This window comes from Bufo gargarizans, unplaced genomic scaffold (assembly GCF_014858855.1).
Source record: "Bufo gargarizans isolate SCDJY-AF-19 unplaced genomic scaffold, ASM1485885v1 fragScaff_scaffold_401_pilon, whole genome shotgun sequence".
NCBI lineage: Eukaryota > Metazoa > Chordata > Amphibia > Anura > Bufonidae > Bufo > Bufo gargarizans.
In genome coordinates, this window is record NW_025334110.1 from 109,776 (window position 1) to 136,637 (window position 26,862).

At 47.0% G+C, this 26,862-nt stretch overlaps 1 protein-coding gene across 1 annotated transcript in view; it reads left to right on the top strand.

Annotated features, from left to right (window-relative positions):
* TAF1C (TATA-box binding protein associated factor, RNA polymerase I subunit C) overlaps positions 1 to 26,862 on the top strand; it is a 69,948-nt gene that overhangs the window by 33,564 nt on the left and 9,522 nt on the right. The window contains exons 5-14 of the mRNA XM_044273120.1: positions 4,966 to 5,061; positions 5,340 to 5,410; positions 5,633 to 5,871; positions 6,248 to 6,367; positions 15,361 to 15,478; positions 23,188 to 23,259; positions 23,327 to 23,462; positions 23,546 to 23,674; positions 26,048 to 26,225; positions 26,304 to 26,441. Coding sequence (XP_044129055.1) covers positions 4,966 to 5,061; positions 5,340 to 5,410; positions 5,633 to 5,871; positions 6,248 to 6,367; positions 15,361 to 15,478; positions 23,188 to 23,259; positions 23,327 to 23,462; positions 23,546 to 23,674; positions 26,048 to 26,225; positions 26,304 to 26,441 — 1,297 coding nt within the window. The remainder of the gene's footprint in view (positions 1 to 4,965; positions 5,062 to 5,339; positions 5,411 to 5,632; positions 5,872 to 6,247; positions 6,368 to 15,360; positions 15,479 to 23,187; positions 23,260 to 23,326; positions 23,463 to 23,545; positions 23,675 to 26,047; positions 26,226 to 26,303; positions 26,442 to 26,862) is intronic.

Below are 26,862 nucleotides of genomic sequence, written 5' to 3' on the forward strand. Positions count from 1 at the left end.
CACTGCCTCTTCCTCCGAACTGTGAAAGTCAGTGGCACGACCTTCATTCCATGTGGGGTCTAGGACCTCATCGTCCCCTGCATCGTCTTCCACCCAGTCTTGATCCCTGACCTCCTGTTCAGTCTGCACACTGCAGAAAGACGCAGCAGTTGGCACCTGTGTTTCGTCATCATCAGAGACATGCTGAGGTGGTATTCCCATGTCCTCATCATCAGGAAACATAAGTGGTTGTGCGTCAGTGCATTCTATGTCTTTCACCGCTGGGGAAGGGCTAGGTGGATGCCCTTGGGAAACCCTGCCAGCGGAGTCTTCAAACAGCATAAGAGACTGCTGCATAACTTGAGGCTGAGACAGTTTCCCTGGTATGCATGGGGGTGATGTGACAGACTGATGGGGTTGGTTTTCAGGCGCCATCTGTGCGCTTTCTGCAGAAGACTGGGTGGGAGATAATGTGAACGTGCTGGATCCACTGTCGGCCACCCAATTGACTAATGCCTGTACCTGCTCAGGCCTTACCATCCTTAGAACGGCATTGGGCCCCACCATATATCGCTGTAAATTCTGGCGGCTACTGGGACCTGAGGTAGTTGGTACACTAGGACGTGTGGATGTGGCAGAACGGCCACGTCCTCTCCCAGCACCAGAGGGTCCACTAACACCACCACGACCATGTCCACGTCCGCGTCCCTTACTAGATGTTTTTCTCATTGTTATGGTTCACCACAACAACAAATATATTATTTGGCCCAATGTATTGTATTCAAATTCAGCGGGATATAAATTTGAGGCCTAGTATTTAGGCGCTGGGTGACCGGTATGGATTTAGTGACAGAATTAGACTTGGAAATGCACAGAAGCGTGTGTGTGAAGTTATTCTGAATGACCCTATGTGCACCTTGAATATTATATACCCTTTTTGGGATAGATTTCAAATAGCTCTGATATAGCAGGAACCACTAAATTATGAAATTGCTAAATTGGGAATTGTACTTCAACCCAGAACAAAAAATGTGCTTTGACGGGCACTAAATAACTTTCCCAGCTACAACAGGACAACGGTAACAAGAGATTTAGAGGGATTTAAATTTGAGGCCTAGTATTTAGGCGCTGGGTGACAGGTATGGGTTTAGTGACAGAATTAGACTTGGAAATGCACAGAAGCGTGTGTGTGAAGTTATTCTGAATGACCCAATGTGCACCTTGAATATTATATACCCTTTTAGGGATAGATTTCAAATAGCTCTGATATAGCAGAAACCACTAAATTATGAAATTGCTAAATTGAGAATTGTACTTCAACCCAGAACAAAAAATGTGCTTTGACGGACACTAAATATCTTGCCCAGCAACAACAGTACAGCGGTGGGTAACGAGAGATTTAGAGGGAATTAAATTTGAGGCCTAGTATTTAGGCGCTGGGTCACCGGTATGGATTTAGTGACAGAATTAGACTTGGAAATACACAGTAGCGGGTGTGTGTGAAGTTATTCTGAATGACCCTATGTGCACCTTCAATATTATATACCCTTTTAGGGATAGATTTCAAATAGCTCTGATATAGCAGAAACCACTAAATTATGAAATTGCTAAATTGGGAATTGTACTTCAACCCAGAACAAAAAATGTGCTTTGACGGACACTAAATATCTTGCCCAGCAACAACAGTACAGCGGTGGGTAACGAGAGATTTAGAGGGATTTAAATTTGAGGCCTAGTATTTAGGCGCTGGGTCACCGGTATGGATTTAGTGACAGAATTAGACTTGGAAATGCACAGAAGCGTGTGTGTGAAGTTATTCTGAATGACCCTATGTGCACCTTCAATATTATATACCCTTTTTGGGATAGATTTCAAATAGCTCTGATATAGCAGAAACCACTAAATTATGAAATTGCTAAATTGAGAATTGTACTTCAACCCAGAACAAAAAATGTGCTTTGACGGACACTAAATATCTTGCCCAGCAACAACAGTACAGCGGTGGGTAACGAGAGATTTAGCGGGATATAAATTTGAGGCCTAGTATTTAGGCGCTGGGTCACCGGTATGGATTTAGTGACAGAATTAGACTTGGAAATACACAGTAGCGGGTGTGTGTGAAGTTATTCTGAATGACCCAATGTGCACCTTCAATATTATATACCCTTTTAGGGATAGATTTCAAATAGCTCTGATATAGCAGAAACCACTAAATTATGAAATTGCTAAATTGGGAATTGTACTTCAACCCAGAACAAAAAATGTGCTTTGACAGACACTAAATATCTTGCCCAGCAACAACAGTACAGCGGTGGGTAACGAGAGATTTAGAGGGATTTAAATTTGAGGCCTAGTATTTAGGCGCTGGGTCACCGGTATGGATTTAGTGACAGAATTAGACTTGGAAATGCACAGAAGCGTGTGTGTGAAGTTATTCTGAATGACCCTATGTGCACCTTCAATATTATATACCCTTTTAGGGATAGATTTCAAATAGCTCTGATATAGCAGAAACCACTAAATTATGAAATTGCTAAATTGAGAATTGTACTTCAACCCAGAACAAAAAATGTGCTTTGACGGACACTAAATATCTTGCCCAGCAACAACAGTACAGCGGTGGGTAACGAGAGATTTAGAGGGATTTAAATTTGAGGCCTAGTATTTAGGCGCTGGGTGACAGGTATGGGTTTAGTGACAGAATTAGACTTGGAAATGCACAGAAGCGTGTGTGTGAAGTTATTCTGAATGACCCAATGTGCACCTTCAATATTATATACCCTTTTTGGGATAGATTTCAAATAGCTCTGATATAGCAGGAACCACTAAATTATGAAATTGCTAAATTGGGAATTGTATTTCAACCCAGAACAAGAAATGTGCTTGAACGGACACTAAATAACTCGCCCAGCTACAGCACTAGGGACAGATTTAGCTGGATATAAATTTGAGGCCTAGTATTTAGGCGCTGGGTGACCGGTATGGATTTAGTGACAGAATTAGACTGGGATATGGCCAAAAAATAAACAGACTATTGCTGGTTAAATGCACTTGGTGTGACAGCTTCACCCTGATGTAGGCTTTAGCCAAAAAACAACCACACCATTGAGGGTTAAATGCACTTGGTGACAGGCGCAGCTTGCCCCTGATTTTGTATATGGCCAAAAAATGAACAGACTATTGCTGGTTAAATGCACTTGGTGTGACAGCTTCACCCTGATGTAGGCTTTAGCCAAAAAACAACCACACCATTGAGGGTTAAATGCACTTGGTGACAGGCGCAGCTTGCCCCTGATTTTGTATATGGCCAAAAAATGAACAGACTATTGCTGGTTAAATGCACTTGGTGTGACAGCTTCACCCTGATGTAGGCTTTAGCCAAAAAACAACCACACCATTGAGGGTTAAATGCACTTGGTGACAGGCGCAGCTTGCCCCTGATTTTGTATATGGCCAAAAAATGAACAGACTATTGCTGGTTAAATGCACTTGGTGTGACAGCTTCACCCTGATGTAGGCTTTAGCCAAAAAACAACCACACCATTGAGGGTTAAATGCACTTGGTGACAGGCGCAGCTTGCCCCTGATTTTGTATATGGCCAAAAAATGAACAGACTATTGCTGGTTAAATGCACTTGGTGTGACAGCTTCACCCTGATGTAGGCTTTAGCCAAAAAACAACCACACCATTGAGGGTTAAATGCACTTGGTGACAGGCGCAGCTTGCCCCTGATTTTGTATATGGCCAAAAAATGAACAGACTATTGCTGGTTAAATGCACTTGGTGTGACAGCTTCACCCTGATGTAGGCTTTAGCCAAAAAACAACCACACCATTGAGGGTTAAATGCACTTGGTGACAGGCGCAGCTTGCCCCTGATTTTGTATATGGCCAAAAAATGAACAGACTATTGCTGGTTAAATGCACTTGGTGTGACAGCTTCACCCTGATGTAGGCTTTAGCCAAAAAACAACCACACCATTGAGGGTTAAATGCACTTGGTCGCAGCTTGTGCTGGCGCACCACAAGACACAAAATGGCCGCCGATCACCCCAGAAAAATGAGACTGACAAACGGTCTGGGCAGCCTAAAAACAGTGAGCAATTGAGGATCAGCAGCTCAATGATCCACAGCTGCAGATCGATCAGTTAATCAAGTCCTTTGGAGGAGTTAATCTGCCTAATCTCGCCCTACTGTCGCAGCCGCAACCTCTCCCTACGCTAATCAGAGCAGAGTGACGGGCGGCGCTATGTGACTCCAGCTTAAATAGAGGCTGGGTCACATGGTGCTCTGGCCAATCACAGCCATGCCAATAGTAGGCATGGCTGTGATGGCCTCTTGGGGCAAGTAGTATGACGCTTGTTGATTGGCTGCTTTGCAGCCTTTCAAAAAGCGCCAAGAAAGCGTCACAAAAGCGCGAAGAAAGCGACGAACACCGAACCCGAACCCGGACTTTTACGAAAATGTCCGGGTTCGGGTCCGTGTCACGGACACCCCAAAATTCGGTACGAACCCGAACTATACAGTTCGAGTTCGCTCATCCCTAATGATTACTTTAGTGGAGATGATGATGGTGGTAATTATTTACTCTAGTGGAGATGATGGTGATAATGATGATTACTCTACTCTAGTGGAGATGATGGTGGTAATGATGATGACTGTGGTGAAGATGGGGTGACAATGATTACTGTAGTGGAGATGATGGTAATGATGATTACTTTAGTGGAGATGATGATGGTGATAATGATGATTACTCTAGTGGAGATGATGGTGATAATGATGATTACACTAGTGGAGATGATGGTGATAATGATGATTACTCTACTCTAGTGGAGATGATGGTGGTAATGATGATTACTCTACTCTAGTGGAGATGATGGTGGTAATGATGATGACTGTGGTGAAGATGGGGGTGACAATGATTACTGTAGTGGAAATGATGGTGTTAGTGATTTATTTTTATTTTTGTATTTTTATCCTCCGCAGATGGGCCGCTTCTGTTGGGATCATAATAGTATTGCCTTTCAGTGTATGGGACAAATACTGGAACCGCATTGCCACCTGGGGGACACCTTGCTAACGGTAACAACCCGCACGGTACACCTCAGAGGGGGGCTGTCGCCCTACACAGGCGGGGGGGGGTCACGTTTGGGCTGTCGCCCTACATAGGCTGCGGGGGTGGGGCGGCTGCTGCCTTACACAGGCGGGGGGGCCAAGGAGGGGCTGTCGTCCTACACAGGCCGGTCACAGTTAAAGTAGGATGTAGACTGGTCTAGTTATGGGGGCCTTACAGATTGTGACCATAGCCTTCCCCCCACAATATGTCTCTTTGTAATTCTGACCAGTCTGTGCATTTATAGGGGAAGAGCCGGCGTAATTCAGTGCGGATGACCAACCTGATGCAGTCTCTGCAGACCACACCCTTCCAAGAGTGAGTGCGACCCATGCCATCTCCTCCTTGCTCAACTTACCATCTTCTACCCAGTCAGTTTCCAGTGTCTCCACTCTCATATCTCCATCTTGTCCTCTCATCTCTCTTCTCATTCAGTTCCCGGTATCTCCTCATCTTCTTGCTTTAGTTTCTCAGTGCTTTCCCTTCTCTCCTTACCTGGTTTTCCACCCGTGCTCATGAATTATGTGCTTTCTCTTGCAGTTGTCCATATGCTCATACCTCCTCCCTTGTGCGTTCCTTCTCTTATCTTGCCTGTGATTGGCTTCAGGATGTCCCTCCAGGATTGCTTGCAGAGCTGGTGAATGAGGGCATGGCTGAGGACTGGAAGACCTTACAGTTTCAGGCCTCTCTTACAGGGGGCGCTCTGTCCTGGACATCCTACCCTGGGACATCATACGGCTGCCTCATCTATCCACGGGGAGCAGCTATGAACCAACTATGTATCCTGTGAAGGCTCCTGACTTGTACTTGGGGGGGGTCTCTGTATGTTGGGGAGGGTTTCTGTCTTCCCAGATTCTGCTGTATGTGGAGAGTTCTGCTGTGTCTAAATGGTCTCTGCCTTACAGTGTGGAAAGGTCTTCTGTCTCTTGTCCCTGGTCTGTACTATGTGTGGGGTCTTTTGTGCCTCACTACCTTATGCTGTAACATGAGCAGAGTCTTCTGTCTCTCCATTGCATGTGGCGGGTTCTTGTGTTTCTCCACAGCCTTTTGCTATGTGTAGGGGTGTCTCCTGGGTTTCCCAGGCCTCCGTTTGGGGGGTCACCTCCTCTATAGAGTCTCTCTGGCAGCATTTATGGCATCCTTATCTTGCAGCAGACTTTCAGCAGCTCCTCCTGGATCAATCTGACGGACTAGGAGTAAAATTACAAGGAGATCCGGCTGTTTATGAGCTGAAAGGGCGGATCGAGCAAGTGAGCGCCGGGCACCATGAGCAGAGTAAGCCGAGTGATCGGGTGTATATTGTATATACTGTGAATAGACGTTGCCGTGTTTTTTTTTTTTTTTTGTTTTTTTTTACAGCATACATCAAGCGATACATATGATGTCCAACATATTGCAGTAAAAGGTGTGAGAATTCACATATAGGCGTCTCAAGAATGGAGAGGGGGAGAGATGTCATCAGGTTGAGGAGGAGGTAGTAGAGCCATTGCTCCACTGTGTCCAGGCGGACCAGAAGTCCATGAGAGACATTTTCCCAACTAGATAATTCTTCCAGTCTGCATATTTCATGGACCTTATGAATCCAATCTGTCAATGAAGGTACTTTTTCAGTAGTAGTTTCACTGCTGCAATTAGGTGGAAAGGCAGCGAAAATCTGCTAAGTGAGTAGTGTTGGTCAGATAGGTCTACAGGAAGTGAACAACAACCATGTTCTCAATGAACCCAAAAAACTCATTAATATCAAAGCTGAATACTTTTGGAAGTAGTTTTTAGTTTGTTTTTAGTTTTAGCTATTTTAGGGGGATATCTGTGTGTGCAGGTGACTATTACTGTGCATAATTATTAGGCAACGTAACAAAAAACTAATATATACCCATTTCAATTATTTATTTTTACCAGTGAAACCAATATAACATCTCAACATTCACAAATATACATTTCTGACATTCAAAAACAAAACAAAAACAAATCAGTGACCAATATAGCCACCTTTCTTTGCAAGGACACTCAGAAGCCGCCATCCATGGATTCTGTCAGTGTTTTGATCTGTTCACCATCAACATTGCGTGCAGCAGCAACCACAGCCTCCCAGACACTGTTCAGAGAGGTGGACTGTTTTCCCTCCTTGTAAATCTCACATTTGATGATGGACCACAGGTTCTCAATGGGGTTCAGATCAGGTGAACAAGGAGGCCATGTCATTAGATTTTCTTCTTTTATACCCTCTCTTGCCAGCCACGCTGTGGAGTACTTGGACGCGTGTGATGGAGCATTGTCCTGCATGAAAATCATGTTTTTCTTGAAGGATGCAGACTTCTTCCTGTACCACTGCTTGAAGAAGGTGTCTTCCAGAAACTGGCAGTAGGACTGGGAGTTGAGCTTGACTCCATCCTCAACCCGAAAAGGCCCCACAAGCTCATCTTTGATGATACCAGCCCTAACCAGTACTTCACCTCCACCTTGCTGGCGTCTGAGTCGGACTGGAGCTCTCTGCCCTTTACCAATCCAGCCACGGGCCCATCCATCTGGCCCATCAAGACTCACTCTCATCTCATCAGTCCATAAAACCTTAGATACATCAGTCTTGAGATATTTCTTGGCCCAGTCTTGACGTTTCAGCTTGTGTGTCTTGTTCAGTGGTGGTCGTCTTTCAGCCTTTCTTACCTTGGCCATGTCTCTGAGTATTGCACACCTTGAGCTTTTGGGCACTCCAGTGATGTTGCAGCTCTGAAATATGGCCAAACTGGTGGCAAGTGGCATCTTGGCAGCTGCACGCTTGACTTTTCTCAGTTCATGGGCAGTTATTTTGCGCCTTGGTTTTTCCACACGCTTCTTGCGACCCTGTTGACTATTTTGAATGAAACGCTTGATTGTTCGATGATCACGCTTCAGAAGCTTTGCAATTATAAGAGTGCTGCATCCCTCTGCAAGATATCTCACTATTTGTGACTTTTCTGAGCCTGTCAAGTCCTTCTTTTGACCCATTTTGCCAAAGGAAAGGAAGTTGCCTAATAATTATGCACACCTGATATAGGGTGTTGATGTCATTAGACCACACCCCTTCTCATTACAGAGATGCACATCACCTAATATGCTTAACCACTTCCCATCTGGGCCATTTGCCCCCTTCCTGACCAGGCCTAATTTTGCAAAACTGACATATCTCACTTTATGTGGTAATAACTTTGGAACGCCTTTATTTATCCAAGTCATTCAGAGATTGTTTTCTCGTGACACATTGTACTTCATGGTAGTCATAAATTTGAGTCAAAATATTTCACCTTTTATTTATGAAAAAATCCCAAATTTACCCAAAAATTTGAAAAATTCGCAATTTTCTAAATTTCAATTTCTCTGCTTTTAAAACAGAAAGTGATACCTCATAAAATATTTATTACTTGACATTCCCCATATGTCTACTTTATGTTGGCATCATTTTGGAAATGTCATTTTATTTTTTTAGGACGTTAGAAGGCTTAGAAGTTTAGAAGAAATTCTTCAAATTTTTTAGAAAATTGCCAAAACCCACTTTATAAGGACCAGTTCAGGTCTGAAGTCACTTTGTGGGGCCTACATAGTGGATACCCCCATAAATGACCCCATTGTAGAAACTACACCCCTCAAGTTATTCAAAACCGATTTTACAAACTTTGTTAACCCTTTAGGCGTTCCACAAGAATTATTTATTTTTACAGCGTTCACCTGAGGGGTTCGGTCAAGTGACATTTTTATAGAGCAGATTGTTACGGACGTGGCGATACCTAATATGTATACTTTTTCTCATTTATAAAAGTTTTACACAATAATAGCATTTTTGAAACAAAAAAATTATGTTTTAATGTGTCCATGTTCTGAGAGCTATAGTTTTTTTTTTATTTTTTGAGAGATTTTCTTATGTAGGGGCTCATTTTTTGCGAGATGAGGTGACAGTTTTATTGGTACCATTTTGTGGGACATACGCGTTTTTGATCACTTGGTGTTGCACCTTTTGTGAGTTTTTTTTTTTTTTTTTTACGGTGTTCAGTCATGGTTAGGTCATGTGATATTTTTATAGAGCTGGTTTTTACGGACGCGGCAATACCAAATATGTCTATTTTATTTAATTTTTGTCTATTTTATTTAATTTTTTCTATTTTTAACTTTTTATTTTTATTCCTTACTTGGAGACCTTTTTTTTTTTTTTTACATGTGAAACTTTATTTTATTTTATTTTTTCAACCCTTTATTTTATTTTACACTTTTCGTCCCCCATAAGGTCATACAAGACCTCTGGGGGACATTTGCTTCACTTTTTTTTTTCACTGTTGATTTCTCCTGTAACTGGGGCTGACATAGTAGCCCCAGTTACAGAAGAAATGCACCCCCCAGAGAGGCTGTACAGCGTGATTCTGCGCTGTACAGCCTCAGAGCAGGGCTGACATAGTAGCCCCAGTTACAGAAGAAATGCACCCCCCAGAGAGGCTGTACAGCGTGATTCTGCGCTGTACAGCCTCAGAGCAGGGCAGACATAGTAGCCCCAGTTACAGAAGAAATGCACCCCCCAGAGAGGCTGTACAGCGTGATTCTGCGCTGTACAGCCTCAGAGCAGGGCAGACATAGGAGCCCCAGTTACAGAAGAAATGCACCCCCCAGAGAGGCTGTACAGCGTGATTCTGCGCTGTACAGCCTCAGAGCAGGGCAGACATAGTAGCCCCAGTTACAGAAGAAATGCACCCCCCAGAGAGGCTGTACAGCGTGATTCTGCGCTGTACAGCCTCAGAGCAGGGCAGACATAGTAGCCCCAGTTACAGAAGAAATGCACCCCCCAGAGAGGCTGTACAGCGTGATTCTGCGCTGTACAGCCTCAGAGCAGGGCAGACATAGGAGCCCCAGTTACAGAAGAAATGCACCCCCCAGAGAGGCTGTACAGCGTGATTCTGCGCTGTACAGCCTCAGAGCAGGGCAGACATAGTAGCCCCAGTTACAGAAGAAATGCACCCCCCAGAGAGGCTGTACAGCGTGATTCTGCGCTGTACAGCCTCAGAGCAGGGCAGACATAGTAGCCCCAGTTACAGAAGAAATGCACCCCCCAGAGAGGCTGTACAGCGTGATTCTGCGCTGTACAGCCTCAGAGCAGGGCAGACATAGTAGCCCCAGTTACAGAAGAAATGCACCCCCCAGAGAGGCTGTACAGCGTGATTCTGCGCTGTACAGCCTCAGAGCAGGGCAGACATAGGAGCCCCAGTTACAGAAGAAATGCACCCCCCAGAGAGGCTGTACAGCGTGATTCTGCGCTGTACAGCCTCAGAGCAGGGCAGACATAGTAGCCCCAGTTACAGAAGAAATGCACCCCCCAGAGAGGCTGTACAGCGTGATTCTGCGCTGTACAGCCTCAGAGCAGGGCAGACATAGTAGCCCCAGTTACAGAAGAAATGCACCCCCCAGAGAGGCTGTACAGCAGTATACAGCGCTGTACAGCCTCAGAGCAGGGCAGACATAGTAGCCCCAGTTACAGAAGAAATGCACCCCCCAGAGAGGCTGTACAGCGTGATTCTGCGCTGTACAGCCTCAGAGCAGGGTTGATCGAGGTCTCTGTAAGACCTCACACAGCTCCTGCACGCTCCGGTCCCAGCGGTCGCATGACCACCGGGCCGGAACAGGAAGCGCATAGCGCTTCCTGCTCTGCATACACAGCACTCGGTGAGCGCTGTGTCTGCAGCGATCTAGAAGGCAGGGACAGCTGGGCACTGTCCCTGCCTTCTCTCTGGGTTGCCCTGCTGTCACTGACAGCGGGCAACCCGATCAGCAGCTGCACGATTAGTGTGCAGCTGCTGTTTCTGAAAGGACGTTTTAAAACGTGCTTTCAGAAATAGAGGTCCACCCATGGGACGTTTATATCCTATGGGCGGACGTAAAGTGGTTAATTGGTAGTAGGCTTTCGAGCCTATACAGCTTGGAGTAAGACAACATGCATAAAGAGGATGATGTGGTCAAAATACTAATTTGCCTAATAATTCTGCACTCCCTATAAGAGCACCAATGAAGGTGAGATGAGGACTCCTGATGAGCAAATGTGCTTGATAACGTTTGTCACTGACTCCCAGTAGGACATGTCCACCAAATGTGATAGTCCGTGCCTTGGTCAAAGTGGCATCTCCAACCAACTGAAGGATTAGAGGGGTCCATTTTACGAATTATGTCTGGAGTTCGGTACCACCTCGCGATTAACTTATATGCGTTTTCTTGGAGCCGCACACATCTCGAGAGGCCATGAGAATGTCTGAGGACCAGGGATGTGTTGCTTCCAGGAAGTAGTATTCCCATATCTTTTTCCCATTGGTGGAGAAAAAGTTTTTTTTTTTTTTGGAACATTTATTTCTAATATTTTATTATAAAAAAGGAGATTATTTTTCTCCGGGGGTTCGGAGAGTTGATTATTGCATCGTACCGAGCAGGTTTGTAATTTCTCTGTGCAGATTGCAAGTACTGCTGGCAAAATAAAGTGACGTGAGCGTAATGAATGGAGGCCCACTTTGAAACCTGAGGTCTGACATAGTGGGTATTGAGTTTACCTTCAACAGGTCCCCAATAGCTCGATCTCCAAAAGCGGATGAAACCCCTTGGGTATCCATGTAATTCGCTTGTAGGGAAAAAGGGAGAAGTCTAATTGGCATTAAAGGGGAGAGGCCGTTAGGGAGATAGCTTGGCCCAGGTGGTATAGACCCCTTTATGTGATGGAGGAACTCCAAGGCCTGGCCCCCCTAGAGTAGGGGATTTCCAGAATTTGGCATAATCGGAGGGAGAGAGTAACCTGTCAGCAATTTGACTCCCCAACTTAGTGGTGTGGGGGTATAGAAGCTCAGAATGAAGTCTCAGTTGAATTGATAGTATATTTTGACATCCGGAAGCCCAAGACCTCCTTGGTGTTTTGGTAGTGCCAATGGGGAATTAGCCAAATGGGGCCTGTTTCCAAATAATGGAGAAAAGCCTGTGGGTAGCCAAAAGATACGAGTCTGGTAGAAATATAGGGAGTGTTGGCATTAGGTAAAGCCATTGTGGGAGTATGGATGACTGATAGGGATGTTTACCGTCCGTTATAGTCAGTGACTGAGTATGTTTGCCTATCCACGACATGTATGGAAGATTGAGGTCTTTTAGTTGTGTTTGGATATTAGACAGGAGTGCAGGATAATTCAATTGGAAAGTCCAGTTCGGTCACTGGGAATGTTCACACCAAGATGGTGGATATGAGAGCTAGCCCACTGAAGAGGATATTTCTTAGAGAAGTCGGACACTACTTTGCTGGGGACATTAATTCCCATAGCTGTGCATATAGAGAGGTTTGTCTTAAAGTTGGACATTTGGCCAAATTCATTCAGGTTAAGGGTGGCTGGAATTGGCACAAGAGGGTCAGACAAGAGCAGAAGCATGTCGTCTGCGAAGCCAGCTACAGTGTGGGTCACGGGCCGACCACTAAGCCTGGTGTATTGCTGTCTGATGGCCTGTATAAGCGTCTCCAGGCATAGAATAGAGAGGGCGGTAATGGCGTTTGAGATTGAGAATGGGGGAGAGAGCACCCCATTAACTCTGAACTTTGCATGGGGGGTGGAGGAGTACAGGGACAGGATCGACCCTATAAACTGGGAAGGGAAGCCACATTTGTGGAGGGTGGCCTCCATAAAACTGCAATCCACTCTGTCAAATGCTTTTTCAGCATCCGTACTGAGCAAAGTGAGTTGGGTATTATTTGCTGTAAAAAGATGATGATACATGGTTTTCAATACTTTGTTGGACCACCTTTTGCTGCAATTATAGCTGCAGGTGGTCTTTTGGGGTCTGTCTCTACCTGCTTTGCACATCCAGGGGCTGACATTCTTCTTTGTAGAAGAGCTCACACTCAGATTGGATGGAGAGCGCCTGTGAACAGCAATTTTCAGGTCGTATCACAGATTCTCAATGGGATTTAGGTCTGGACTGTGACTGGAACGTTCCAAGATGCTTTGATCTAAACCCTTCCATTGTAGCTCTGGCTGGATGTTTAGGGTCGTTGTCCTGGTGTAAGGTGAACCTCCGCCCCAGTCTTAAGTCTTTTGCAGCTTCTACAAGGTTTTCCTCCAGGATTGGTTTTCATGATGCTATTTGATGACTAATGTTCTCTAACAAACCTCTGAGGCCTTCATAGAATGGCTGGAGTAAGACTGAGAAGACATTACACACAGGTGGACTCTATGTACTAATGATGTGACTTCTGAAGGTAATTGGTCACACTGGATGTTCTATAGGGGGATCAGAGTGCAGGGGATGAATACTAATGCACTCCACACTTTCCAGATTTGTATTTAAAGAAAATTTTGAAAACCTTGTATCCGTTTCTTTTCTCTTCACTCAGACTTGCACTTTGCATTGTTCCATCACGTAAAACGCCAGTAAAATACATTTAGGTTTGTGGGTGTAACGTGAAAAAAATGTGGAAAAGTTCAAGGTGTGAGAATGCACTGTATGACTGGTGACGATATAGATTAGGGATGAGAGGTGCTGGATGTTAGGAGGTGACTATATATGACTGATGTCTATATAGAGGTGTGTGTGTGTATATAATGACTATATAGATGGCCTTTGCCTGCGCTGCTCCTGTAGCACTACAAGGCCTGCGCTGCTCCTGTAGCACTACAAGGCCTGCGCTGCTCCTGTAGCACTACAAGGCCTGCGCTGCTCCTGTAGCACTACAAGGCCTGCGCTGCTCCTGTAGCACTACAAGGCCTGCGCTCCTCCTGTAGCACTACAAGGCCTGCGCTGCTCCTGTGGCATTACAAGGCCTTTGCCTGCGCTGCTCCTGTAGCAGTACAAGGCCTGCGCTGCTCCTGTAGCAGTACAAGGCCTGCGCTGCTCCTGTAGCAGTACAAGGCCTGCGCTGCTCCTGTAGCACTACAAGGCCTGCGCTGCTCCTGTGGCATTACAAGGCCTTTGCCTGCGCTGCTCCTGTAGCAGTACAAGGCCTGCGCTGCTCCTGTAGCAGTACAAGGCCTGCGCTGCTCCTGTAGCAATACAAGGCCTGCGCTGCTCCTGTAGTACTACAAGGCCTTTGCCTGCCCTGCTCCTGTGGCATTACAAGGCCTTTGCCTGCGCTGCTCCTGTAGCAGTACAAGACCTTTGCCTGCGCTGCTCCTGTAGCAGTACAAGGCCTTTGCCTGCGCTGCTCCTGTAGCAGTACAAGGCCTTTGCCTGCGCTGCTCCTGTAGCAGTACAAGGCCTTTGCCTGCGCTGCTCCCGTAGCAGTACAAGGCCTTTGCCTGCGCTGCCCCCGTAGCAGTACAAGGCCTTTGCCTGCGCTGCTCCCGTAGCAGTACAAGGCCTTTGCCTGCGCTGCTCCCGTAGCAGTACAAGGCCTTTGCCTGCGCTGCTCCCGTAGCAGTACAAGGCCTTTGCCTGCGCTGCTCCCATAGCACTACAAGGCCATTGCCTGCGCTGCTCCCGTAGCACTACAAGGCCATTGCCTGCGCTGCTCCTGTAGCACTACAAGGCCTTTGCCTGCGCTGCTCCTGTAGCAGTACAAGGCCTTTGCCTGCGCTGCTCCCGTAGCAGTACAAGGCCTTTGCCTGCGCTGCTCCCATAGCACTACAAGGCCATTGCCTGCGCTGCTCCCGTAGCAGTACAAGGCCATTGCCTGCGCTGCTCCCGTAGCAGTACAAGGCCTTTGCCTGCGCTGCTCCCGTAGCAGTACAAGGCCTTTGCCTGCGCTGCTCCCGTAGCAGTACAAGGCCTTTGCCTGCGCTGCTCCCGTAGCAGTACAAGGCCTTTGCCTGCGCTGCTCCCGTAGCAGTACAAGGCCTTTGCCTGCGCTGCTCCCGTAGCAGTACAAGGCCTTTGCCTGCGCTGCTCCCGTAGCAGTACAAGGCCTTTGCCTGCGCTGCTCCTGTAGCACTACAAGGCCTTTGCCTGCGCTGCTCCCGTAGCAGTACAAGGCCTTTGCCTGCGCTGCTCCCGTAGCAGTACAAGGCCTTTGCCTGCGCTGCTCCCGTAGCAGTACAAGGCCTTTGCCTGCGCTGCTCCCGTAGCAGTACAAGGCCTTTGCCTGCGCTGCTCCCGTAGCACTACAAGGCCATTGCCTGCGCTGCTCCTGTAGCACTACAAGGCCATTGCCTGCGCTGCTCCTGTAGCACTACAAGGCCTGCGCTGCTCCTGTAGCATTACAAGGCCTTTACTGATGAGAATTGCTGATGGTAGGTGGTGATGTATGTATGACTGGCCATTATATTGGCGCTCAGCCATCCTCTCTTCTCCATCCGCAGCGTTGGTCGGTGTTCGTGCCTCTTTTCACTTGGCCTCCTGGAGTTTCTCAGCTGATGATCCTCCCAAACCTCTTAGTGTTTTGAGTACGAGGACCCCGAGCACATGCATCAATGCCAGGTAAGTTCCTTTTTCTATATAGTAAAGTCTTATGGTGGCTCTACCGCCAAGTGGATGGTAGCGGTGCTCGTATCGTCACTATAAATGTAAACAGCAGAAATAATTAATTGGATAGGCACTGGGCCATCTAGAGTAATGCAGCAAATTGGGTTTTATTCACAAAAATATAACAGCAATCAATAAGAACAATTTAAAAATGTGCAGGTAGTCCATATACTCCTGGTATGGAGGGCTTTGGTCCCTCATTGCCCTTTGATCCTCTGGATACTTGATGAAATAAATCGCGACTCACAGTTCACATGAACAGCTCTCCTTAATTGTGTGGTTTCGTTCGATAAAACACGGACTTTCTCTCTCGAAGTCTTTGAACAATCGAGTCAATCTAGCAGTATGCGTATATTCGATATCACACGATTTTATTTCCGAGGTACTCGCTGCCGGGTAGGTGTCTCTGGAGATTAGTGTGGTAACGCTTTATACACACCTACCTGGCAGAGACCAACTGAATAGTGAGTACCTCTGAAATAAAATCTCTGCTCTGTCCTCCTCGTACCAGTCTCCGAGCAGATGCCGACATGCCTGGGAGACCTAATGTGTAGTGGCTCTCAAGAAACGTGAGAAACTCGGGGACATCCTGTATAACGCATGGCTACAAGTATGTTCTGGACGTTCAGTCCCCTTATAACTGGTGACATATGTGGAGCTCCCAACACCTTGATACTGAGGTACTGTATCCTTGCTCTACTGATTCCTAGGGAGATTGATTACTCTATTACTCTGTTCCTGCCATTTTGTCCTAGTATCTCCCAATCCTGCCATCTGCATCTGGAGAGCATTATACAGTTCTGACCAGGAACAGTCCCCTGGCCCTAAATATAGAATACGTCTCTTATGGAACGCTATCTCTTACACAGTAGCCAAGAATCCGATGTCGCGCCCCCCCCCCGTAACAATCTGGGGGATCCCTGCAGTACTGGAGACACAAATGGCCGATCCAGCTCTACGTCCTGAAGCTGCCTCTACTCTGATTAGAATACGGTCAGTAGAGGTAGCGAAACTACTTGGACATCCAGAAGACGTTAGAAACCACAATACATACTACTCTCCTGCATCTTCAAGCCAGTGTGGAGCCAAACACCGAAAAGAGAGTTTGGAACAAAGACTATCCTTTCTGGAGGATGACGACAACACCATGTGGAAACCTTTGGATGGAGGCGGTGAAAGAAAATGGTAAACGGACAAAATGGACGATAATGAAAATTGAATTTGTTTCTATTGGTGGGATTAGGGGAATCGGTCCTGCCAAAAAGATCTAAAAAAAACTCTGTGAATAAAATTTCTCATTGAAACTGAGAATAAATCGCACCTGCTGTATATAGAAAGGTCTCACCGAATTGGCCCAGACCCTGAACCTTTGGATCGCCATGGGCCAGAGTCATATTGTTAGAGGACTACTCGGAGGAGGTGGTAAGGGAAAGAAGAGCATTCAGCCTTATTCCAGCTGCAGTACCCAACGGCCTCACTAATCTTCCACGACAATTGAAACATTCAGCTGAAAAGGCAGTCGCAAAATATCATCCGGCCTCTGAAAGTGGAGACCGATCCAGGAAATGCCACAACGCAGCTGCTCGCCAAGAACCGCCATCCACTTCTGCAGAGCACATCTACCAGGGGAGCTGATATCTGAACTGTAAGCGCAGAACATCTCAGGCCCGATCCTTATGGGGATCGTTCTTACAAATGCTCCCTTAGGAGACTCTTTTCAGCCTCCAGCATTCGTTATCTCTCATTCTCATGAGGGATGGATGTCTCGCCTAGGCCACGCGCTTTTCCTGTTCTTACACCAAGTTGAAACTCTAGGTGGAGGGAGTAGGGAAATCTCATGATCCTGGAACAGAGAGAGGTCCACAGCACTTGTATGTTCCACCCTCCAGTCTTTACTATCCATATGCTTGTGGTTCTCCTTTCTGGTTACAGCTCTTTGTACAGGCGCATCCATCCTAATGTAATACGGGAAACTATAAGAGACCCAAGCCCGACGTCCTCTATATCTCTCCGTATAGGAGACTGTCTAATCCCGATATAAGATGATTAATGTGAATATTGTCACACAGAATGTGACTTAGGCCTCCAGACTAAGGGGCAAAGGTGCCAAGTCATCTGAAGCGACTGCAAGAAACTCATCTTAAGGAGAGTTTTGGGTTGGCAGCCATTATTATTACTGTTAATTTATAAGAAGTTAACAAGTGTGGAACCTGCGAAAAGGGTGCTAACCATGATCTAGAGATATCGGACCATGCGCCAGTGTCAGTAGGTCTCCACACCACGTACTAGAGGGTTTGCGTCTGGAGGTCTCCTTCCTTTCTCACCAAAGATTAGGTTTATTAAACTCCTGAGAGTCTGGTGGCTGAAGTTCGATTCTGACGACGAGAGCATAGATCCAATCCAACTTTGTATTGGGGGATTGCGATAGTAGTGATGAGGGGACGTACCATGGCCTATAGCTCTATGCTAAGATGACGAGTGGCAGAACATTATTTACAAGGAAGCTCGGGCGTCGTACGAGTTGTGGGTGGATAGGAGGGCGAGATTTCACCATTCACATCATGAATCGGAGCTCTCTTATTCTTTCATTTCAACCAGGATATTAAATTGCTATCTAAAATTCTAGCGGACCATCTAGCCATCTACATCCCTGACCGTATCAGGACATCGCAGGTGGGATTTGTACGAGAGGGCGCTGGTGATGAATCTAAGGTTGTGTTGCCCCTGACGCTGAGAGAGAATTTGACAATATGAAATGGGATAGGTTGGGGATGGTGCTTTAAGATGAACATAAGACCCTTCCGTACATCTCTAAATGGTTTATACGTGAATCCTACCGCAAGGACCCATATCCCTCCTCTGGATGAAAGGCGCACTATGGGGGTGTCCCCTCTCACCCCTCCTGTGGTAAGGTATCTTGAGGATTCAGAAATGGGGAAAATAGCTGTTAAAGTGGCAGTGTTCACTGGCGATGTCCTCTTTTTAAATAACCCCAGTTTCATCTGCGGAAGATCGAGTTCATAGAATATTTTGGCAGCTTCTCTGAGTACAGGATAAATGTGGGGAAGAGCGAACTATGGCGTTTGAGCCCTAGATTAATGCTCCTCACATTGGCGTCCTGGGGAGTCCAGACACAGTGCTTTCCTCTCATATTACGTACTTGGGGCTCAAGGTGGGCAAATCGCAAGAGTCCCTTCATAGACTCAATTACACGGCCTTAATACACAAAGGTGGCAGCACTGCTCGCTCACCTCCTAGGCAGACGCCATTCAATGAAGGCTACTTTACCTTTACGGACGATGCTGGGAACTCTGCACCCATTTTAGTGAAAAATAAATGAGAGTCCAGCTTCTTAAAAAAAAAAAAGTTAAAATCCAATAACGGCGTCTACGTGTTTCAGACCCCTTAGTCATGAATAAGGACCTAACCACAGGGGTCCGAACAGGTAGACGCTGTTATTGATATTGGATTCTAACCTGCACTAAGAAAATAAAGACTTTTTTGGAGAAGCTGGACTCTTATATTTCACTATATCTGCGGACTTCCCAGCATTGTCCGTGCTTTCAGGTGAGCGCAACCTTTTATCTGGGCAGAAAAGTGCCCACAAATCACATTGAAAACATGACCGAGGGTTACATTTCCCCAACCTAAGAGGGTACATGTCGTGGGTTGGCCTCATGAGTCAAGTGTTTATTCCAATCTTCGGTTAGTCAGAATTGACTGGGAAATGGGATCTTAAAGGGGTTGTCTCATCTGAGATAATGGGGGCATATCTCTAGGATATCCCTCCATTGTCTGATAGGTGTGGGACCTGCACCTATCTCCTAAATGGAGCCCCAAAAGTGGTGGAGGGCGCACAGTGCATGCACACTTTGCGCAGCCACCCTCCATTAATTTCTTTAGGGTCGCCGAAAACTCCTTTGGGCCCATAGAAGTGATTGGGAGCGGTGGCCGGTCATGTGTGGTGCTCTCCCATTCACTTCTATTGGGTGGCCGGATTGGAGTCATCCAGCCACCACTTTAAAATGTTCTGCTCTTGATATAGGTCTAGAACCCGCACCTATCAGACAATGGGGCATATCCTAGCAATATGTCCCTGTTTGTCTCAGATGAGACCACCCCCCTTTCCCCAGTGGTGAAACAATCGGTCCTGCTGAGAGGTACAATAGTAACATGAAAATAAATTAGGTGCTCGGACTCCCATTTTTGGTCTCCAAGCACATACCTTTTATGGGGCCATCCTGAGGGCTCAAGAGGCTGGACCAAGGAATTGGTTAAGGTGCAGAAAAGTAAAAATGAGAGAGAGAGATATATCTCTGTATCTATCTATCTATCAATATTATGGGCTGGACAACCCCTTTAAGACTCTTACATGACCGATTTTCATCTACTGGATGGGTCGCCGGACCTTAATGAAAATATACAAAACACAAGATAACTTCCTGATGAGTCACCCACTCTTAATCGGATGTCATGCACCTTCTGAGATGAACACTTCTGAGCTAGAGGTGCAGAATCAATAGCAAAAACTGAAATGTTTTTTCTAATGCACTTGGTGACAACCCGTGCATACGGACGAACTGAGCATCAATCAGGTTCACCCCAGCCCCGCTGTTGATAAACACCTCAATCCCCACAGTCTTGGACTCTAGCGCCACCTCAGCAGTCAGGAGAAATCAGGTACTACCAGTCAAAGACAAATGCACATTCTCTGACTCCCCTCTCACCCCTCCAAGAGTCCGATGGGAATCAAATGTCCCTCTTTTTTTCTTTTTGACGTTGAATGCATGGACATTCTCCGATAAAATGTCCCTTTTGTCCGCAGAAAAAGCACACTCCCTTCCTATTACCAGTATGCTTTAAAGCGGATCCAGGAGTAGCTCCCCCTAATTGCATGGGTTCGTCCCCAGACATAAACCCAGGAGTAGCTTCACCCAAAGTGTCAGAGGAGGATGAGACATCCCGTGATAGTACGTCCTGAGAGTGGGGGCCCTAGATCTCTCTCAGGCGTCTATCCATGCTTATAGCCAGAGACATAGCAGCCTCCAGAGACACTGGGGTTTCATAAAAGGCCAAGGCGTCCTTCAGCCGCTCTGATAACCCTTGACAGAACTGACTACGGAGAGCAGGATCGTTCCACTCAGTATTCGTAGCCCACCTCCTAAACTCAGAGCAATAGATCTCAGCAGAACGATCACCCTGGCGAAGGCCGCGCAGCTTGGTTTCGGCTAGAGATGGCCGATCCGGATCATCATAGAGAAGACCCAAAGCTTCGAAAAAATTCATCTACTGACCGGAGAGACTGCGATGCCCATGACTGCGCATCCCCCTTAAGCAAGGAAATAACCACACGACTCGCTGTTCCTCATCCCCAGATGAGTGTGGACGTAGCCTAAAATACAGTTTGCACGCGTCCCTAAACAAAATGAAATTATCACATCCCCCAATGAATCTCTCCGGGAGGGCAACTTTAGGTTCAAGATAGGCCTGGTCTCCACCACCACCACTAGGACCAACAGCCTTTGATCTCTGCATCTGCGAGATGGTCGTGCGGAGGTCAGCTACCTCCAAAGATAGCCCTTGCAGCTGTCCGGCCAGTGCAGCAATAGGATCCATGGCTGTACACAAACAAAAAATGATGGTTATGGCAGTTTACACTGTCACGCTTTGGTGTGGGAGGGAAACACCACACCGAGCATAAGAGGGAAGGGGGGAACAGGGAATGAGGCCTGAGAACTAGGGAAGGAAGATGGACACCTCCTAGTGAAAACCCTAACCACAATCCTGACTACCAGTAGGAACAGACCCCAAAGGTAGGTGAGCTCATACGAGGGAATACCTAGAATCCTATCTAGCCCTTTTAGGACCCTGGTACTAATGGCAGGGACGAGAATACCTCTTCCTCCAAAAGGAAGGATGAACCGGAATTTACTTCAGGCCTAATACAAACAATATGGAAATGCAACACACAGAACCCAAACAAAATACAAAAGGGAAAGGAAAGACTTAACTTCAAAGAGGCTATGGAAGCACCAGGAACTCAGCCGAGATCCAACCACAAACAATCCACAGGCACAGAAGCTATAAAGCGCACAGCACTGTAGGAGAAACTGCTATAAATAAGGAAGGTTAAATGACCACATAAGCAACACCTGGAGACAAGGAGTGCGGCCATTACCAGATACATCACAGACGCCTATTGATCCACAAGGAAAACCTGTCAGATCAAACCACGTGTTGCCAGTCTCACCGATCTCCTGCCGCTCACTGTCGCCGGGGCGTCCGTATGTCTCGGTACGTCTGTGACAGGTGGTCTCTGTGAATGTCGTTTCCCTAGTCTCTTGCCTCATAAATGTACAGTATATTGTTTCCAAAATGAGTCTAAATGAATAAAAAGTTCTTCCCAATGCACCATAGAAAAATTTACTAAACGGAGTTGAATTTTAACTCCAACGCGGTTCCAACTAGAGGTGTATTAACCCGGGACAATTCTGCAGCTGCTTTGTCCGGAAGGAAGCGTTCTTTCCCGACAGTCGGCTGCTCGTTCAGTGGAGGAGACACATTTACAAGCAGCAATCTCCTCCACAGTATGGGATGAGGGATAGCTATGGCGATGCCTTGTCCTCCTACAGAATCATGGCTTCTGAGCAGGAGACCAGACCACCTGCTGCCCAGAAACTATGATCGGTGGTGCCCGCCTGAGCGACAGGATCACCCGATGAATGAGAGTTCTGTTCGTTCACAGGGTGATGGGCGGCACAGTTACAGGGGCAGATTGTCAGAAACCACCGTTTGCAGGAACAATCGTTCCCGACAATCTGGACAATGATTGGCTCATGTAAATGCAGCGTTACTGTAAATAGAAGGTTGACCGTAAGATAAAGCGATCCAGTACTCTACCTTCTTGATAAAATCGCATGTAGCACACCACCACATGCCTGGCCTACGCGTTTCGAACCCTGAATCATTACATTCAGTTATATGTATCATCCTTAAAGAGGACCTTTCATAGTTTTTGTTTATTCTAGATAAATACCTTTACTTGGGGGGTACCCCCCGCTGATGCTGCCACCCTGCCTGTTTCTTTTTAAATATCGCTCCTGCGCCGCGCTGTGCCCCGCTGTAATTTTCCCGCTCAGTATGTTAATACTGAGCATCGGTACAGGGAGGAGGAGACACCAGGGTTTCTCAGTGGGCGTCTCCTTCTCCCTGGCTGTGACGCTCTCCGCTGTGATTGGATCGCGGCACGGCACAGCCAGGGAGAGGGAGACGCCCACTGAGAAACCCTGGTGTCTCCTCCTCCCTGTACCGATGTGCAGTATTAGCATACGGAGCGGGAAAACTGTGGGGGGGAACTGTAGCAGCGATATTAGGGTTAAAGAAATCAGGCAGTGTGGCAGCATCAGCGGGGGGTACCCCCCATGTAAAGGTATTTATCTAAAGTTCTCTGATTCTTCTGTTCCTTCCACCTCTGGAATTATTGTCTATAATGATGCTGCACGTCATCTGTAGTGATCACGTCCAGTATGTCCTGTGCCTTGCATCTATCGGAGGATAAACCTCTATATATTCACACAATCTGTATGTCCATGAAGATATCCCCAAAACTGCAGGCCTTGCTAGCGTTTTAGTAAGCAGTAACTGAATCCCCCCTTGTCTTGCAGCCCCCACATAGCAGGCGAGTTCTGTGTGTGCACGGAGAGTGGGACCCTATATCTATGGAGCGTTGAGTCCGGGTAAGGATTGCTGCGTCCTCATCTCAGACCCTTCCAGTGCGGCTGCTGTAATTTGTATTCCCTTTAGGTTACAGCTGGTACGGCAGGACCCCAACACCTTGTTCTTCCGTGATGACCCTAACTGGAGATGGAGCGACTTCACATCCCACCCACGGGTGCTGACATTTGCTGACAGGACAGGGGTTCAGCTTGCGGATATAAGAGTGAGTGTCATTATCGGGAATTGTCTCTTTTCCAAGGGATGGACCTATGGGCTCTGCACCAGATAAACCCTTTGTCTCTCCAGGTTCCCAATTCTCAGGGCCAGGAACTTTTTCGTATTGGGCAGGAGTCTTCATGTCGGAGAGGAGAGCGCGTTATATTACCTCGATGTCTACGGGAGACTAACCCAGCGTACTGCCTGGTGAGCACTCAGGTATGGACTCCACTCAGTATAACAATATCCATGTACTGCCCAGTGACCTCTCGGGTATTGGCACTGATCAGTATAATACCAGTGTACTGCCTGGTGAGCACTCAGGTATGGACTCCACTCAGTATAACAATATCCATGTACTGCCCAGTGACCACTCAGGTATTGGCACTGATCAGTATAATACCAGTGTACTGCCTGGTGAGCACTCAGGTATGGACTCCACTCAGTATAACAATATCCATGTACTGCCCAGTGACCACTCAGGTATTGGCACTGATCAGTATAATACCAGTGTACTGCCTGGTGAGCACTCAGGTATGGACTCCACTCAGTATAACAATATCCATGTACTGCCCAGTGACCACTCAGGTATTGGCACTGATCAGTATAATACCAGTGTACTGCCTGGTGAGCACTCAGGTATGGACTCCACTCAGTATAACAATATCCATGTACTGCCCAGTGACCTCTCGGGTATTGGCACTGATCAGTATAATACCAGTGTACTGCCTGGTGAGCACTCAGGTATGGACTCCACTCAGTATAACAATATCCATGTACTGCCCAGTGACCACTCAGGTATTGGCACTGATCAGTATAATACCAGTGTACTGCCTGGTGAGCACTCAGGTATGGACTCCACTCAGTATAACAATATCCATGTACTGCCCAGTGACCTCTCGGGTATTGGCACTGATCAGTATAATACCAGTGTACTGCCTGGTGAGCACTCAGGTATGGACTCCACTCAGTATAACAATATCCATGTACTGCCCAGTGACCACTCAGGTATTGGCACTGATCAGTATAATACCAGTGTACTGCCTGGTGAGCACTCAGGTATGGACTCCACTCAGTATAACAATATCCATGTACTGCCCAGTGACCACTCAGGTATTGGCACTGATCAGTATAATACCAGTGTACTGCCTGGTGAGCACTCAGGTATGGACTCCACTCAGTATAACAATATCCATGTACTGCCCAGTGACCTCTCGGGTATTGGCACTGATCAGTATAATACCAGTGTACTGCCTGGTGAGCACTCAGGTATGGACTCCACTCAGTATAACAATATCCATGTACTGCCCAGTGACCACTCAGGTATTGGCACTGATCAGTATAATACCAGTGTACTGCCCAGTGACCACTCAGGTATGGACTTCACTCAGTATAACAATATCCATGTACTGCCTGGTGAGCACTCAGGTATGGACTCCACTCAGTATAACAATATCCATGTACTGCCCAGTGACCACTCAGGTATTGGCACTGATCAGTATAATACCAGTGTACTGCCTGGTGAGCACTCAGGTATGGACTCCACTCAGTATAACAATATCCATGTACTGCCCAGTGACCACTCAGGTATTGGCACTGATCAGTATAATACCAGTGTACTGCCTGGTGAGCACTCAGGTATTGGCACTGATCAGTATAATACCAGTGTACTGCCTGGTGAGCACTCAGGTATGGACTCCACTCAGTATAACAATATCCATGTACTGCCCAGTGACCTCTCGGGTATTGGCACTGATCAGTATAATACCAGTGTACTGCCCAGTGACCTCTCGGGTATTGGCACTGATCAGTATAATACCAGTGTACTGCCTGGTGAGCACTCGGGTATGGACTCCACTCAGTATAACAATATCCATGTACTGCCCAGTGACCACTCAGGTATTGGCACTGATCAGTATAATACCAGTGTACTGCCCAGTGACCACTCAGGTATGGACTTCACTCAGTATAACAATATCCATGTACTGCCTGGTGACCACTCAGGTACGGGCACTGATCAGTATAATACCAGTGTACTGCCTGGTGAGCACTCGGGTATAGACATTGATCAGTATAATACCCGTGTACTGTCCAGTAAGCACTCAGATATGGACCCTGATCAGTGTAATACCAGTGAACTGCCTGGTGAGCACTTGGGTACGGATCCCGCTCAGTATATCAATTCCAGCGTATGGCCTGGTGAGCACTTGGGTATGGACACCGCTCAGTATATTAATACCAGTGTACTGCCTCGTGAGCACTCGGGTACGTTCATTGATCAGTATAATACCAGTGTACTGTCCAGTGAGCACTCTGGTATATCACTGATCAGGGTCCATATCTGAGTACTGCCTGGTGAGCACTTGGGTACGGACACCGCTCAGTATATTAATACCAGTGTACTGCCTGGTGAGCATTCAGGTACCTGCCCTTATCAGTATACCTGCCCAACAGAGTTCAAATGACTCTTTATGTGAAAGGGGACCTGTAGGATATGTTATTCTATATGCCATATCTTTTCCAGTGTATGCACCACATATGTACTGCTCGCGCAACGTGAATGCAACCCATCTCTGTCGCTTCACTCCTCAGTTCTCTCTGTACATCATGGATGATCGATTTCCTCTGGTACCACTTGCCAGATGGGACCATATGCTGGAGGCACCTCCCACATACATCAGCATCATCCCTGGTGTAGTCACAGACCACTGCAACAAAATCCTGCTTGGCACTCAGCACAGTCAGGAGACACTGATGGTGCAGTACTCGGGTAAGTCCCACAGCCCTAAGTGCGGTCTGGCCTTCCATCTAGTCTGAGCCCTGACTCTTGAGATTCGTTGTGTTGCAGGTGGCAGTTCCAGCTCTTGTCAGCTGCATTTACCAGCCGTGTGTCTGCCACGGATTTCGGATTCTCTCAATTACTTAGATCCATTGCTGCCCCATCAGCATGACACTGTTCTACAGAGGCTGCAGTTTCCACTGGCAGGTAGGTACACCCTTGTGTAAGTACAGTTGTTGCATTGGTATAGATCTATGACTGCTCTTTATCTGATCCTGCTCCCAGTAATCTACCACTTGTTGACTGGAAGGCGTCAGTCTGCTGCCAGCTGTATGGATAGATGTTGAGGTTGATGTGAGCAGAACTTGTTTGACTTGCAGTGACTGGGTTTGGGGTGGCCCAAGGCTAAGCAGGGTCCCCCTGACACAGTCGAGGTGTCACCACGTGTTGCTGCTCTCTCGAAGGAATGGTAAGGCATGGTGCATCCCAATGGGAAATAAGTCCAGAGAGTCAGGGTCTGCAGTAACCAATTTGCTTCTTTACTGGAGGAATTGAGGTACAAAACAATACAGGGCCGGCTTCTCCAGTCTCCTCCCTGAGACGAGGCACAGGGCCCTCTTCTCCAGTC